The 17,834-nt window shown below is 43.3% G+C and overlaps 1 protein-coding gene across 1 annotated transcript in view; it reads left to right on the forward strand.

Annotated features, from left to right (window-relative positions):
- The window catches only part of GALNTL6 (polypeptide N-acetylgalactosaminyltransferase-like 6), a 327,656-nt gene that overhangs the window by 135,015 nt on the left and 174,807 nt on the right, over positions 1-17,834 (forward strand). Inside the window, exons 3-4 of the mRNA XM_014948400.1 lie at positions 3,017-3,155; positions 16,215-16,381. Coding sequence (XP_014803886.1) covers positions 3,017-3,155; positions 16,215-16,381 — 306 coding nt within the window. The remainder of the gene's footprint in view (positions 1-3,016; positions 3,156-16,214; positions 16,382-17,834) is intronic.

Below are 17,834 nucleotides of genomic sequence, written 5' to 3' on the forward strand. Positions count from 1 at the left end.
CCCCCCCCCCCCCCACCTTGAAAAATCAAAATCCAAGTAACTGCACTAAAACTTCTGATTGTCCTTAGGTTCTGGGGTTGTTTATGCTGCAGTTGTAAACCAACCTCAGAGGGAGTCATTATCAGTACTTAGAGCTGGGTCAGGTTTATCCATCACTTTTGGGTGAGCCCCCTTTTACATCCAAAGAGGCCAAAAATCCACCGTTGGGCTTTTTCTCTCTCTCTTCCCCACAATACTTTATTGCCCTGATGTGCTTTTTGAATTGCTGTTTTTCCCTGAGGCAGAGCAAACAGAGCAGGAGGGTTTATATCTGTTCAGTGATGGTTCAAAGTAGCCTCCTCTGGCCAGTAACGGGACATTAAACTCCTCCGTGCTCTCTGTCACCAGAATTTTAGTCTTTGTTGCATTGGGAAGTTTCCTTTTGTCACCCTGGCATTTTAGGTAAACTTGTGGATAGCCAGCTCCAAAGCAGTGTGAGCGATGGCAGTTTCCATCAGCCACCTAGGAAAGCAGTGACAGAAGAGGGTTTTAATGTGCTTGTGATCATTTCTAATGCCAAGGAGACTCACATCATACATGGAAATTTTCAGTTCAAAACCCATCAGGCCGGTGGATTATCCAAAGTTATACTCTTTTTTTTTTTAATCCTTATCTTATAAGCGCTCTGTTTCTCTCCTCCCAAGGTCACTCATAAGAAATGGGGCCTTCTCACCTGAGCTCTTTCAGAGAAAGTAGCCAACGACTTTCAGCTGGATGAGGTAGATGCCCACCTGAGCCCTGGCTAACCGGGGGGAGCTGCGGGGTGAAGGAGAACAAGCAAACGAGAAAGTTGGGAGAAATGTCCATGGGGTTCATAAAGCCCCATGTTAAATCTTCTGTTAATGCTGTATGTGGATATTTTAATACAGCTTTAGGAAAGGGTCTTGCTTCACCTCTCCTCATGGCCCAGCTCCCCGTGTAAGGGCAAAAGCAATGTATGGACTGCAGCTGGTCACCCCGGCGGGAGGGAGTTCAGCCTGTCCCAGCCCTTCCAGGTAGGAACCACCATGTCTGGGTTTTGGGCTCATGCCCAGCCGTGGGGCTCCCTGGTCAGGGAGGAAAGGTTGGGAGGTTGCTCTCAGTTTCTCTAGGAACTGCAATAGTATCAAAAATACTCACCTGCCAAAATGGACTCCTTTAGGAAAAGCAAAGAAGCTGCTTTTCTTTATACTGGGTGAATAGCTGAAATAGATGTATTTTTTACAGTTATTATAAAAGACAGCTATTAGCAATAGTGTGTCTTATCATACAGGTACTTTATTCTGGAATTTCTATTATATCAGTAAGCACCTGGATACATCTCTTAGTAAAGGCAAATTAAAATAAGTGCTTTGGGTGTACTTAGAATATGTGCTGAAAGAGAGGGGCTGAAACTCCTGTTTCTTGGGGGCAGGATTACATCAGCTTATTGGTACTGTGTTCTGAAGCAGATCTGATGTAAGTGTACCGTGGCATTTCGAGCAGTGCTCTGACTCGGCAGCTGCTTCTGCAGCAACATAGTTCCCCCATATGTGGTATGAAATCATGAAGACACCCGTAGAATCTTAGTCTCGGATTTTGTATTGTGTTACTGTTATATGCATGTTGGGGATGTTTGAAAATAAAACTGACAGGATAGCCGCTAGAAAAAAGCGTAAACAAAGTGTTTCACAACACAAACTAACTTTTCCTCTTGTAAGTAACACTAATTATTTTTGTTAAGAATTTAAATGAAGTTGTAATTACATGTGCACAGTTTGGGATAAAAATTTATTATTTTATCTGCAAAAATTTCTAAAATTCAGTAACTCCACTACCTATAATTGCATATTCTGTGTTTGTAACTTTTTGTGTGCGTACGATACGAAGTAGAGCATCGCTCGATGCTCGTAGGGTACTGGTGGCTGTTTCTCCCAGCTGGTGGTCTTTCCTCGTCACCCCTCCCGCAGCTGCTCCTCGTTAGCTGGGCATCAGGTGGCCCTTATCACAGCCACCTGGGAGCGGGGTCATTTCTCTGAAGAGCTCAGGGAAGAGGAGGCATTTTCTCAGGCGGGGGCCTGGAGGGAGAGGGACAGAGAGGCTCTACGCTGATCAGTTAGATGTGGAGGAAAGGGTAGCTCCTTGAGAACCTGAGTAGGCATGAAGGGCTTAGGAGCTCTGGAGGGTTCGTCCTCTGCGAGAAGGAGAAGGCTAAAAATAGTTGAGAAGAAGGAAGGCTTTCATGTTCCCTTTTCCTTTGAAGTGGCTGTGTTTGCTGCCGGCTGGAAGGGATGGAGGTGCAGCTGCTGGAGGCAGGTACTGGGCCAGCTGAGGAACCGATGGTGGGAACTAACTTGGGAATGAAAAGCTGGAGTGGAAACTCTGTGCATTGTCAGGGAATGAGCAGGTGGTTTCTTTAGGGAGCCAAAGTGACCTGTTTCTGATACCAAATCAGGAGCTCTGAGTGCATCTGGCTGCTCCCTTGGAGTGCAAGGGTTTGAGGAGCCCCCAGCAAAACGCTTGGTGTCCTTCCCAGTGTCCTGGAGAGCGGGGCACCCTGAGCCCGGGGCTGGAGGTGCCTTGGAAACAGTGGGTAGGGAGGAGGGCTGGGGTGTAGGGCAACTGTATGACTGGGTTCTTTGTATCAATTGAACCAAATATTGCCGGAATTGATCTGTTTGTTCATAATTTTGCTGTGAAAGTGGGATTCTTATGCAAAAAGATCTTATCTTAATTTACAATTTAAATTTTTATCTATATAATGGCTTTAAGCTGATCGTGTCTCTGGAAAGATCGAAAGCTGGATGAACTGGGTGAATTCAGAGGGACTTTTGAGTCCTGTTATTTGTACCTACTTTGTATTTCTCTGTCAGCAGTAACGGGAGTGTCCTGAAGACACGGCAAGCAATCCCTTAGCGATGTTCCAGGCACAGGGTACCCATTGGAGTTCAGCCTGACTGATTTTTAGTCCATTTTGTGCTATCAGTTTGATGGAAATAACTGTTTTGTTTGGTTGCAGGGAAGGGGGAGCACGGAAAGCCGTACCCTCTTACAGAAGAAGACCACGATGACTCTGCTTACAGGGAAAATGGCTTCAACATCTTCGTTAGCAACAACATTGCGCTGGAGCGATCCCTGCCAGACATCCGGCATCCCAAGTACGTACGTTGTTCCCTGGACTACTTGATTTTAAGGTTTTTATTTTTGTATATTTCTAAACCACCTGTTTTCCTGGAAGGTCAAATATGAACCCTCAGCAAACAAAAACTGAGCGTTTCATTAAATAGGAAATGGAAAATGTATCATTGTCGTTAAAAGGCAGACAGAGCAAGCAATTTAAACTGACCTCTCATCTGATTAGTAACACATTAAGACTATAGAAGGCCTCTTTTAATTAGAGAATGATTTTCCTGGCGTTTCTGGGTAGTGATTTGGTCGGCAGTGGTAAATAACATTTCACATGGTTTTTCAGGTTCTTATTTGGTAATAGCTGTGGATTTTTGGGCTGGGGGCAGGGTGACAGGTTGCATACAATTTTTGGCTAAATGTTTGGACGAGTGTTTCCATAATGTTTCTTTTGGCTTTGTGTGTAAAGATGAAAGCAACTTCATGTGGTGTTTTTCCCTTCTTTAAAGGGGCATTATGCTATTAGTGTATGGGCGAAAGGTACAGGAATGTGACAGCACTAATTGTCTCCGTGACTAGGCTTGGATCTACCTTTGGGTAATTCCCTTTATCACACGATCTTTCAGGTGAGGGCGTCTCCTCACTCCTCCTGTGCAGCTCTGCTGGGTGCATTCGGGAAGGGAACAGAACTTGATGGAAGTTCATGGTGGGTGGAAAGAGAAATATGGTGGCAACTAACGCTTCGTGTTCCATCAGATGTGGGACTGTCCCTCTCAGAGAATGAGCAGTCTGTAGGTGTTTGCACAGGAAGATGTTAAAAAATAATTCACAGTGGAGAAATTAACAAAAAATATTTAAAAAAGAATCTTTTGTTGGAGGTGTTTTCTCTTTAATTGCCATGTAGTGTTTTGAGAAAACGCCGTTTATCTGTTAATTTGTATATATTAATATTGTTTGCATAGAATTAAGTCAAAAGAAATATTTTGTTTATATAAGTTGTATTGTTTAGATACTTTGTTTGCCTTCAACTTTGCCAAGTTACCTGAAACTATTTATAGAGAGTGCTTCCAAGGAGATTGAGTTCTGCTGTGTGGCTGCACAGCATCAAAGCTGTGTTAAATTGCCCTGTTGGCATAACAAATATGCTTGTCAGGCGTCCTGCTCTGTGAGCGATGCTGCAGAGGACAATTGCCAAACTAAGAGGAAGCTGCCATGTTTATCCTCCCTTCGTGTCTTTCAGAGTTGCTCTTCTGGCAGCTCACCTCCTGCCCGCTGCTGTCCCCGCAGCCGGTGACATTTCCCTGCGTGTCCCCAGCAGCCATGGGAGCCGTGTGTTGTCAGAAGTGACAGATTAGGGACAAGCCACTGCAGCCCTTCTCTGTCCCCACCAAGCCTTGGGTGACTGTCACCAAAGCGTCTGGTTTGGGAAACTGGAACCCTTGGGCTTTGGCATCACTTTGATGTTCCCATTCAGCCGGGTTTGTGTGGTGTCCAGTGACATCCTACATGGCCCATGGTTTGGTGGTGTCCTCAGTGAGCTGACGTCATGTCCTTCTAACCTTCCCTATGTTAAACGCTTGTAACAGGAGGAGTCCATTAGTTAATTGACTGTGTCAAAATGGAACCACTTGTTCCGGATGCCATCTTCAAATATACTGAAGATAAAGAAGTTATTGGAAGTGGTCAACACAGATTTACCAAGGGTAAATCATGCTCAACCGATCTGATAGCCTTTTATGATGTTATAACTAGATGGCTGGATGAGGGGAGAGCAGCAGATGTCATCTACCTTGACTTCAGAAAGGCTTTTGACACTGTCTCCCATAACATCCTCATTAGAAAATTAAGGAAGCATGGGCTGGATGAGGGGGCAGTGAGGTGGATTGAGTTCTGGCTGTGTGACAGAACTCAGAGGGTTGTCATTAATGGAGCAGGGGCAAGCTGGAGATCTGTGACCAGTGGTGTCCCTCAGGGGTCAATACTCAGCCCAGTCCTGTTCAACATATTCATCAGTGACCTGGACGAGGGGACAGATTATATCCTCAGCAAGTTTGACACCAAACTGGGAGGACTGGCTGACACTCCAGAGGGCTGTGCCGCCGTCTGCGTAGGGGCTTATCTCTACTGATTCCCTGAAAATGTTGGCTAGGATTTGTTTTAAACAACCAGAGTGGTTTTATTGCCGTCAGTAGAGAAAATTCACAAAGTGAACCTTCAAATACAACAAAACCCGAGTGGTGTTTTGTTTGTAGATTGGCTCAAAATGTATTTAAATTGGAAGAGCAGCTATAGGAGTTGCTGCATTTTTCTGAAATCACTTCATTAAAAAAAGAAAAAAATTACTTCAAAATCTTCAAAGAAATTTCGAGTCCCACTTTTAAGTGATTGGCTTTCTGGGAAGTATGCAAAGATAGCAGAAACCCAAAACTTGCTTTTTTCACCCAAATGAACTTTCTCCTTCTTGGTCTCTTTGGCAACTGGGCTCAGGATTTGCAAAACACATCTTCTGGGAGGGGATAGGTGGAACTAAACACTTGCTGAGATGATGGTGCCGTGAGAGGTTCAGATTTTCTTTTTTTTAATAATGTTCTTGGGTTTTCCCTTTAAGTGTTATATATTTAAAGCACTTCAGCAAGATGTATTCAGATTGATGCTTCTTTCCTTTTTTTTTTAAGACACTGAAGTGTGTGCTGTAAAAATCCCTAGAGAAATGAAAGTTAACTTCTATTTTAAGGCTGACTTAACAGCTTCCCTGTGTCCTTAGTTTGTTTCTGTTGCATCCTTCTAATATCCCCCATGGTGCTGCTTTTTCTGTCTCTCATTGAGAGAGAGAAGTTGAAGAATGTTTTTTTTCCATTTCTGAGTGCTCCTTGATGTCTTATTTCTGTCCCACTCTCGTGCAAAAGTCTTCTCACAGTGGATGCTCTCACCAGGTTACATCAGCTAATTCTGTTCATTGCCCAGAATCATCTCCTGCCTTTAAGTTAAAAAACAAACAAAAAACAAAAAAACAAAAAAAACCCCCAAAACCAACCAAACCAAAAAAAGGCTTTTTATTTTTTCTTTAATTTCAAATTAAAATCTGAAACAGGATTATCATCTCAGTTCATTGGGATTTCAGGACTGATTTAGTGAAAATAAGAGTTCTAGTTACCTGGAGTGGAAAGCAATGTGATGAGTTTTGGGTAGTGCTGAGAGTTGGCAATGGAATTACTATTGAAGAGTTAGAAATTCTGTACCAATATGAAAAAAAAAATTCAAACCCCACAAGAATAGTATTGTTTGTTTTTTCCTTTTCACCTGCCCCAAGCTGCTTTCTGTAGTCTGGAATGCAACAGACCAGATAAAGCTAAGAAAAATGTTGTTTTCTGTTGTAGAGTCACAAATACTACTTATTCTAATCATCTAGTATAGCACTTACTGTTAAGTCTTCTCCCTTCAGCATTATTAAATATTCTGTTGTTCATACCAGTTTCATTCAAACAAACAACACTGGATCTGATTTGCATTTTGAACTCAAAATGGGATTTCAGTGAGGCTTGGAGTGATTGCGATCACCTGCTCTCAACAGTGACTACAAGACATACACAGGGGTAGATCCTGCGTCAAACCCCCATGTCCTTGCAAACTAGAGCATCCCATTTTGTAGCTTTTCAGTCGTGAATGAAGGAATTCAAGTTAATTCCTGATAACAACAGAGTTGGGGGCATTATTATAATTTATAATCTTCCAAGGTTTTGCTATGTTTGTATGGCTGGATCTCAACGAGTCTCCTTTTATCTAGAGTTTGTAGATTATTTGTTGATAACTTGTGTAGTCCCAGATCAGACACACAGTTCTTCCTTGGTTTCCCTGAACAATCTGTCACAAGAAGTCCCGTCTGTTTTAGGTTTCCATGGGCAAAAAGAGGTCCATTCTGTGCTGGAAGTGTTCATTTGGTGCAGGGAGGGTGCCCGGCCCCGTTGTGGTGATGCCTGGTTTCAGCAGGTGTGGGCTGGAGCCCGGGTTTCCCAGTGCTGCTGCTGTGTGAGGTGCTGGCCCCTCAGCAGCGTTCCTTTTCAGAAGGCTGAGCTATGCCCATTGTGGGTTTTGAGTTGGTTTTTTTACACATTAAATTTTTCACAGGCCTCAGAAGAAATGCATTTTAATATTCAAAGAAATACGGGTGTTCAGCCAAAGGCTGTGAGATCCTCTGTCCCCTGAACGCTAATGAGATTTTCTTTCTTTTTCAAGAATAAAAAAAGCAAATTTCTCTCCACCTGTTCTGCTGAACTGAAACTCTCCAACTCTCCCTCCTTATCAGCAGCAGAAGTTGAGGGAATGCCTGAAAGGTTCTCTCTTAAAATACTTGAATGCAGTCAGGTTGCCAGCCCTTGCGTTTTTAAGAAAGGCTAAAATGAATATGTGATGGGATGTCTGAGGGGATTGGTTTAGGGTATTTTGTTTAGCTGTATCTTTCGTGTCTTTAGAATAGTTGTAGAGTTACTGTTAATCCTTAGTTATGTTTAGTGAACTTTGTAGAAAGACTAGAATGATTAGACTAGTATGGGGAAGGGAAATGAACCCAGACTCAAAAAAAGAGGCTTTTTATAGGTCATGTTAAGGTCTGCCTGACTCTTGAGAGATAATCAGATAAGTCTGCTTGGTGTGAATAAATGAGATTTGAGTACATTGATATTTCTGTAATTTTTTCTCTCTCAAAAAAAAATATGGTTTGGGAATGTGTGTATGAGTAGATATTAGATAAATTGGCTGCTTGCTGCTATTTGGGAATTCATAGATTATAAAGTGCAAGGTTTAAGCTAAAATACAGTATTAAGATGCTTCCTGGTATAAGCTTGCTTGTGAGGGATTTTGAGACAGGATAAAATTACTATATACATTCCCATGTTTTCCCAAGCCTAGATTTAATAGATATGGGTAAGTAGGTAAGTTTGTTAAAGCATGTTAAAGAGTGATTATTTTTAACTAATTTTTTTAGGTTTTGTTAGATCTTTCCATGGGTGGTTGATGGTTTCATACCTCACTACTGTGTAAAACAAAGCTCTGGAGCCCTGAAAGTGCCCTGTGTGGTAAGGACTGGCTGCCCGCTGTGCTCTTCCCTGGGCTGGAGACACCTTGGGATTGGAGGGTGAAGCGAGGCAAACCCTGGGCTTTGGTTTCTTCAAAGCCACGTGGTGCTGCTGGAGAGATTGTCCTGACAGACCAAAACGATGCAATTTGACCTAAAGTAACAAGCCCTTGGTTGAGCTCTGACAAGGTGCATGCTGCGGGAACCCTACCTAAATGGGCAAAGCCCTGTGGTCTTTGGTGTCCATGGCATGTTGGTTGTTAGTGCATTTAATGGCAATAATGTAAACTATTTCTACTGTACAACTTAATCATTCTCTCTGTCTTTTTTTTTTTTTTTTTTCATGAGAACAGCAACCAAATTTTGGCGAAGGCTTATTTGCCCTAGCAGGGAAAAGTGCTGTGACATTTACTGGGGGCCGTGTCCCGCGCTGCCTGCCTGCCTCCCAGCTGGGAAAATAAAGATTGCTTTCCCCTCCATCAGCTCACACCCAGGCTAATTTTCCAGCCTTGTCAAATGGCGGCAGAAATTACTGGCTATCACTGCTTTATCAGGCTGGGCTGACAGGGCTAGATTGGAACAGGAGGAGGGTGGGAGGCAGGCTTGTTGCTATGAATTGGATGCTTTGAGGGGCTCAGACAATTACTATGTAAATCTGCCCCAGAAAGTGTTTTGTCCTGGTGCTTTGACCAGGGCTTGTCAGGAGCTGGTGGGTGCTGTGGTTGCTTTAATCATGGGGAAGAAAAGGTCAGATCTGAAAAAGCAGCTCGGCTAAGAGAGTGTGTGATGGCAAAGGCCGTGAAAAAAATGAAGAGAAAAAAAAAAGTTGAAAATCTTGCTGTTTTCTTGAACTTTCTCTGGCAGCCCCTGTAAGAGAGGGAATTGGAGGTGGGCTACTGCTATGGTCCAGTAGGTGCTGCGGTGGGCTACCTTGCCTCCTAAGTGCAGTGCAGGGGTGTCTGCATTTAACTTCTGATTTAACTTCTCCGGTGAATTATCTGTCAGAAAAGGTGCTGAAGGAGGCGGTTGGTGTGTGGGAGGCCCCCAGCCTGGGAACTGGCCATGGCATCACTGTGGGCATCCCTTCACGTGCCTGAAACACCACTCCTGGTCTCTCCGCAGGATAAACCAGTTGCTGCTGCTGTGAACTGGCTTTGGCTGTGTGGTTTTTTGCTGCTCCTGAACTGGAGCCAGTCCCCAGCTCCTTCCTCACTGTTTTAAAGCCCATTTTCTTTCATTTGTTCTTCTGCAATGGCAGTGGATTTCTGCATGTTTCTGTTAGTAGAGAAGCCATAAAAATGGAGAATTTTGTGGTTCTGCATCTCTTCTAAAGCTAGGATGATGTTTTAGGACTACCACACACACACAATTATAAACTCATCAGGGAATTAAGCAGAGCTATCCCTATACTTGAAGTAAAAGGATGCTGTTCTTCATTTCTACCCAGTAGAGCTGACCTCAAAATGGGATTGTGATGGTCTTGGGACTCTGGGCAGTGAGTGACAAAGCCCTGTAATTGTCCCTGCTTTCTACTACCTCTCTCTTTGCCAGTGGTCCTCTTCCAACTTGTTTTTTATTAGTGCCTGCTGCAAAGAGCTTCCAGGTGATTCTGTGATGGGTTTTCTTTTTCTTCCTCGGGCAGGTTGGTATTTTAGGAACAGAGGAGCCTCTCGCTATTTTTTAACCTTCTAAAAGTCTCCCTGCAACTTTGAAACTGCCTCTGAAAGTGTTTTGTTCAGAAACTCAGTTTTGATTCTTGTTTCAGCGCAGCAGAGTAATTCTGTATCTCAAAGGGATTATCAGTATTAAGTGGTTTAAAGTGAGTTAAAGGGTGTGACAATGAATAAGCCTTGAGCTCCTGGGGCAAGATACCATAACAAACTGCTAAAAGCAAATCTCCTAGGAAAGTTCCACTTTGTCAGTTATGATGTATTTAACGTTTTTCACTATACAAAACATTTACAATAAATTCTATCTTACCTTTTTGTAAAGAACTTTGATTTCACAGCAGCCACTTATGGGTGGCTCTGTGGAAGGTGTGTGTGTGATGAACAGAATTGTGCAGCTTTCCCAGTTCAGTTTGTCGAAACAGTAGTAAATACCACACTTGAATGGCACTAGAGTTAGTGCTTAGGAATGGATCTGCAAATGGAGGGGGGAGAGGAAGGAGGTTCTTTGGCCAGAGGTAGCGACGGGGTACTTACTGCTTTGAAAATAATTTGGAAAGAGCTCATGCCCTGGTAGAGAAGCCCTCTCTTTAGAAATCTCGTCTGAAAATATCTAAGGGACACATTTAATGATGTAGGATTAGTCTTTGACAAGAAATATCAGATGTAAGTTCTGAACTATCTTTGCAAGAAAGACAAGATTGATCAAGGATAGCAGTTTTTGAAAGCATAATTCAAGCTTCATTACTTGAGTCATGATAATAGTCTTGAAAATGTCACTGTATCGTCATTTGCTGCAGATTTTTCAGACGTACGTACAAAATTATTTGTGCCTATAAAATATCTTTCTGGTAGAGTCCAAATTGCTGAGGCTATTTGCTAATTCTGAGGATTTGTGCGAGGGAAATGCATAATGCCCCTTGCACTGTCTCGTCTCCTCCCCTCCCTTTGTTCTGAACACTAAGGTACCAGCTTCCCAGCTGTGAGCTCCTGACTAGCAGGGTGGCTGTTGCTCATCATGGTTATTTTCTTCCTGGGTATTTCTACTAAGACATTTATATGTCATTTTCAGACTTAACACAGGAATTATTCTGAGATTTAAGAGTTTATTGAATAATAAGTTTGCAGAAATCTATTAACGTTTATGCTAAGACACTGTCCTTCTCGTACCCTTGGCTCCTGAAGCTGGTGCTCAGCACTGTCCCACGCACCAGAGTGCCTCCTTTGACTGCAAGAAGAGACACATCTTGAGGAAAGTGTCTGTGGTACTTTATTAAGGTTGAGCTGTAGTATTCGATTAAGGTTGAGCAGAAAATACTTATGCTCAGTAGGAAGGACTTTTCTAGTTTCAGTTGTCAGGTGGTTCTCCCCCTTGAACTGTGTTCCTGCCGTGACTCCCAGATACCGACCTGTGTTTCTTCACCCCCTCCCGACTTGTTGATTCAGGATCTGAATCCTGTGCTTCTGAAACAAATGACCTTGCTTTCTGTGCTCTTAAAATAATCTCTCTTGATGGCAGCCACCTTTTCATTTTGAAAAGCACAACTAAAAGACTAGTTACTATTTGACTGTTTGAGAAGTTCCACATTTTTAAGTGTCATGGGCAAGTGCGTGGTTTAAAAATACAAAAATTTGAACCGCGCACTTTCTTTAAATTAAAAGAAAAAAAGAACACAATGGGCCTCTACCTCCCAGTTTGCCTTTATGATGGTACTGGAATACAGTAGGCTTACACTGCAGAAGCAAATTATTCTGGTTCAATAGGTGACTTGCCCTATGGAGTGATGGTGAGTTGGGGTTCTCCCGTGTGCTGTGTGACCTGTTGTGAGTGTGAGCGGTTACTGGGAGTGTGTTTAGAGACACCGTTGGGAGTAACGTGTGTATTAGTTATATCTCCATTCTTGCTAAGAGGATGAGAATAGGCATATCAGTACAGCAGGCATGTCTGATACAAACAGTCCTACAAATACCTAGAGCAGTGAGAAACCGTATCCAAGATCAGCTGTTGTCCCTGTGGAAGTCAGTGGTAAAATACAGTCCCTGCCTCCAGGAGAGAAGGCAAGTATTGGGAAGAGGTGCTGTGAGATTATCAGAGGATTAATAGTAGGGGCAGAAGAGTCCTAATCACTGAAAGCCACCGTCTTTTGAAGCTCTGAAGAGCCGGCATGTTACGTGTGTGTGGTGGGACCGTGTGATGTATGGAGAGGAGAGAGCATTCCCGTGTATTGCTGGCTGTGAAAGGGACAAGCTGCTGGGATTCAGCCCCCAGCTGGCATTCTGTAATGCTGGGATCAATCCCAGATCTGGAGGATCCCCTCTGGAGAAGAGCGGAGGCTGGGGCTGTTGGGTTGGAATGTCCACTGTGTGCAGGTGCCCGCGGTGCCAGGCGCTGCTGAGGCTCATCTCCAGCACAGCTTGGTGGGCTTCTGAGCAAAACTAATGGATCCTGCCCCAAATGTTAACATTCCGCTGAGCTGCTTGGTTATCCGAGGGAACGCAAGTATGGAGGGAAGGATGAAAGTGGGGAAAAAATGTAATGAAAATGGCGTAGGACCTGTCAAATAATGCGCTCTTGGCATCCTGCAATATTTGTCCCCTTATCAGCAGGGGCACGGCGGTGGGTACCCGCACGCAGGCAGGGCCCAGTCCTGAGGATGCTTCCGTGGGAATTACTGTGATCAAAGCTGAAGCGAAACATCAGTTTGGTGTTGCTAATTCCAGGCAGACTGGTTCAGTTCTCTGCCCTCGGTCCCGTGGGCAAAACTATCTAATTTCCTGGCAGGTTGTTATCCTGAGACTCCGTGTGTGTTTCTCCTACCATACCTCTCACTCAAACCAGCCCTCGGAGCTCATGTCTGCAAGGACTATCTGTTTTTAAAATGATACAAGTTTCACAAAACTTTCTGCTGAAAATGTGAGGCTTTGGAAAATAAAATTATTTTGCTGAGCAGTATTTGAAATATTTCCATAGCAAGTCAGTTCAGTTCCATTTAACATATATACCAGAATTCAAAAAGTTTTACCTAGTTAATATTAGTGCTCATTTAAACACTGTTAAATTTGCCTGGTAATAGTTAATAATAAAATAATCTGTTGTACACACCACCTTTCCTTTCTATGGTAAAGCTTGCTTTATTTTTTTTATTTGAATAAATTTCAGTAAGATTGCATTCTTCAGGAAATAAGAAAGCCTCTGGGATTTTAATGTCTCATTTCTTTGGAGGATCAAGAATCTTACTTTTGAAACGTTCGTTCCACAGGGCAGTTAAACCATTAACCAAATCAATTTGGGAGGGGAGACCTGTTGAAATCAGGGTCTGTATTTTGCCTAGGAGTGGTTAAAACGCAGTTATCATGTTAGGGTAACTTTGGTGAGAGCAAAAAAGCATGTAGTCTTGAAAGCATGACTTCATAGTGGATGAAATATAAAATAGTTGTGTGTTAAGAGTAATGTTAGAACCTTGGAGCCAGCATAAATAATAAAGCACGGCTGGTTTGAAGCTACAATCAAACTTTATGTCAGCTCCTCTCCAAGTGCACTCTGTGGAATTTTTGATAATGGACCTGTGTTGAAAGAACATCTCTAAAAATCTTTGATGCGGATGCAAAATTGTTGCAGTTAATGGTAAAAGTGTCTTTCTAGTAGTTTATCTGATAACTTTGCTGATGGTTCCTGTTCTTAAACATCATTCTCATCAGAAAAATGCAGATGAGTTGAAATACGAGCCAAGATAAACCTATGTATGTCAAGCTTTATGGATTTATGTCAGTTGCTGTTGCGTATAGAAAACCTGTTATCTTTTCTGCCTAATACATGAATCATGCACCTAAATAGACTGGTTTATGGTACCTATGACAGAATAAAGCAGTCTGGGTAGGTGCATGATTCATGTATTAGGCAGAATTTAACCTGCTGAAGGATAGATGGGGAGGGCATCGCTGTGAAACTGAACAGAGAGTCTTAACAACAGGGTGGTGAATGGAAGGTTTTATTTTTATGAATCTGTGAATATGACCTACTTGAGAAAAGTAGGAAAAGGACATTTTGGTGGTTTGTGGTGCTCTCCAGAAATCCATAGGCAGGGACCTTTGCAATGACTATCAAAGTAAAAATAAATACAAGTGAGGACTAAAGGTCGAAGTGGAATGATGGAGACTCATTCAGAAAATGTAAGATGTTTCCCTCTTCCCTCTCCTGAGCATGGCTCTCTTCCAGGGCTAACGGTGTGATCTGTTCTGTGGGAAGAAGGAGATAGTTTTAAACTAAGTCTGTTGATATTGCTTCTCCTCGTCACTCAGAATATGCAATTAATCTGAAACTATTGATGAGAGTATCCAAATGAAATGACCTTCCCCATCTGTATACACTTCAGGTTACAGTATTGACCATGCAAACACACACATTTCACTGCAACCTCTTTCAAAAGGTAGATTGTTACACAGGAGGGTGGCGTTTTTAAAAGGAGTGAACATTGTAATGTATTTGAGCGTTTTGGGTGGTCTTTTGTGCCCCTTGCCCTTTAGGAGTTGTAGTCTGACGCGGGGGGTTCTTTTGCTTGTTTTCCCGTGGTGGTTTTGTTTGCTGCCTTGGGGTTTTACAGGGTGGGAGGACTTGCTAGTTTTAAAATCATACTGGGCCTTGAAAATGCTAAAGGATAGATGTAGCTTTCAGGGCAGTGTGAGAACTCTGTGGCTGTGTAATCGCTGTGTGTGTTCCAGCCCAAGCAGTGGGTGGGGGGCTTGGGCGGTGGGGTTCTTCATGTGCCAGTTGAAATGGCTCCCTACTAATCCTGGGCTGCCTTTGGGCTACCTCTTACTACAGATAAGAGAAAGAATTTTTACTTAATTCTATGGCTGCAGTGGATTTTTTTCTTCTTCCCTGCCAAGATGTCAGGATAGGTACTGAGCCTTTCCCGTCACTGAGCAATGAGTGGTGTTTTCTTCCCATTCCTGCAAAGCAACTCTCCTTTCTCCAGCTCGCACATATGTTCTACCAGCAAGCTGCTTGGTAGAAAGTTTCCAAAAGTTGGTTTTTTTGGTTTTTTTTTTTTTTTTTGCAAATGACTTGTCATTAAATTCATTGTTGCAGTGTTTTAGGAAGAAATGTTTGAATTACAGATTTAAATCTTATTTTTGAGGAAAGCATCCAAAAACTTGATTGTTTATTCACAGCTACATAACAGTTAATATTTTGCAAATACAACTGTATGAGCTTTCAGTATTTCTTTGAGACGTTTCTTCAATGTGGCAGCTGTACAAGAAATTGGTAAATATTGATTTCTGAGTGAAGTTTATACAGTGGAAATGCAAACTTAAGCTGCAAATGTATGTAAATCAGCATTATAACCTACAGCAGTGTTTGATACGTGTAGCTATTCCTTGGGAAGCACGGCAGACAGCCCTGCTTTTACACCTGGAGATGGCAGGTTGAAGATTTTTTGTTGTTGTTGCCTTTGTTTATCTCAAAGCTGGGGTGTTTCTGCCTGTGGGGATGCGTTACTGGGATGTGACTCTTGGGGAACCAGGAACCATGCCGTTTGTCCCCAGAGCTGAGTGACACATCAGCAACAGGATTCCCACGTTTCCAGTGAAACACAAAGATGAGATCCCACCGGTTTCAGTTACATAAACGTTGTTCCTGAAATGTTCTCGGCTATTAGCGGAAACTGAACTGCAAAGCTGTGATTTATTTTAAAGAATGGGTTTTTGCTCAAAGGCGTGAAGAAGCCAGCACTGGCTCGGGGGGTGATGGCTGAGCAGAGGTGCTGCCCCAGCGGGTGCTGAAGGTGCAGGGCTTCCCTTCCAGAAGCAGAAGGTGGGAAGTCTGCATCTTCAGAGCTGTGTGGTGTTTTATCTCTGCATTTAATAACAGCAGCAGTCCTTCTGGGCATCTGGATGGGGAGTTGTACTTGTTTTGCCTACTGTGGTGGATTGTTTTCTGGAGTTTGTCTCTTGACACAGACTGCTGCTACAGATCTTGTCTGCTGTGGATAAAAACGGATCGTTGCAGACTTTCTTTTGCTTCATACTGTGTTTCAGAATTCTTTCTGATCGGAGGGTTTGTTCTCTGGAAGTAGTGCTGTAGAAGATACGTCCTCTGTCATTTTGCAGGAAAAAGCTTCCAGTGAAGGAAAAGAAGCTAATTGGAGTCAGGGTACTTCAGCTCTGTCGCTGTTCAGATTTACTGTATGTTGTAAGAAGTACGGGTGTTTTAAATGAGCTAATTACCGTCACACGAAATTACTGGGTGATTGCACTGTTGGATTTTGTGCCAGAAGCCAGGACGGTTGAACAGCCCAAACGGATGGCAGCATTTTCAGTACACTTACACCATCATTTCCTTCTCTCTCCAGCTGCAAGCACAAGGTATACTTGGAAAAGCTACCGAATACGAGCATAATTATCCCCTTCCATAACGAAGGCTGGACTTCGCTCCTGCGGACAATACACAGCATCATCAACCGCACGCCGGACAGCCTCATCGCCGAGATCATTCTGGTGGATGACTTCAGCGACAGAGGTAAGGCCTGGGGGGTCTGCCGTGGTGTGGAACATATAGGGCAGCGTGGGCCTTATGGAGAGCAGGGGGAAGAGGGATGCCAGGAGGAGGTACCCTCTGGGCTGCAGTGACCCCGTGCCAGCAGCTCTGGCTTCACTCTGCCTGAACACCGGCACGCACGGCGACGGGGAGGGACTGCCAGCTGGTCGTGTGCCTCTGTTTATATGGCGTTTGGAATAGACTCGTCCTGAAATACTGCAATCGTAGCCTTTCAACACCTTGTCCTGCAGCTTCACTTTTACTCCGAAAGCCTGTTGGCTTTGACCATTTTGGACACAGTGCGTTAGATTTCAATCATGGGATTCTATTGAGTTAAACAGCTTCATACACCGGTACAAAGTAGCCTTACAGAGAAACGAGACTTTATAGGAGGGAATGGGGAAAACTGCTTCAGAATAGTGGATCGAAGTTTGTCATCTATGGGTGGTAAAATTAAGAAAACTGCAATCACTGAATGATCTCTGCCCTCATTACGTCTTGAATGCAACATGAGAAATGAATGCTCTGAAGTTCCTTACATGAAATTTAACAATTTCTTTGGAAAAATTCATCCATAAAAATGATATGGAACTGGGAAATGTTTTTCTTTTAAATCTCTGTATGTTTTTTAGAACTTCAATAATGAAGAGCTTTGACTTTTCTTGTTTTTCTTTTAAATCTCTGTACATTTTTTAGGACTTAAATAATGAAGAGCTTTGACTTTTTTTTTGTCATTTGGTGGGGTTTCTAGTTCTAGGTGCTGGTGTGTGTGTGGGGCTGGTTCTGAGGTTCTAGTTGTTTCTGGTGAAACAGGAGTTGCTGGTGTGTGTGTGGGGCTGGTTCTGAGGAAACTGATGGACAGCAAAAGAGAATTGTTCTCTTTGCTAATGTTTAGGGGAAAACCTGTGTCTCGGCTGGGGACTTAAGAGGAGCCCGTTTCTGAGCTGCCCTGGGTGAAGGAGAGGAGTGTTGGTAGAGCGCTGCAGTGGAATTATTTCTGTGAGGTTTTTGAGGAGCCCGTTTCTGAGCTGCCCTGTGAGAATGCCCTGGGTGAAGGAGAGGAGTGTTGGTAGAGCGCTGCAGTGGAATTATTTCTGTGAGGTTTTTAACTTGACATTTCAGGGGTTGGAAAGATTAATGCCACACACATCTGTCTTCCCCGCTCGAACCCGCTGCGTTGGTTGCGGTAGGGGCTGTGATGAACTGCCTCTGCCTCTGTAATGCCATTTCAGTGAGACTGTGAGGCGAGTACAGCTCTGGCTATTCTGGGTTTATAACATCTAGACCCTGAGTGGAAGTTTTCCAAACAAGCAGGGTAAAGTAGCACAGCAATTTTCCTGCGGGCGAACAATTTCCTGGTACTAAGCAGCTTACTGGGAAGTCTCACAGTCAGTTTTGTGAGGTGTCTGACAAGTAAAAATGCTGCTTGTACTGA

This window comes from Calidris pugnax, unplaced genomic scaffold (assembly GCF_001431845.1).
Source record: "Calidris pugnax isolate Ruff unplaced genomic scaffold, ASM143184v1 scaffold172, whole genome shotgun sequence".
Taxonomy (NCBI): Eukaryota; Metazoa; Chordata; class Aves; order Charadriiformes; family Scolopacidae; genus Calidris; species Calidris pugnax.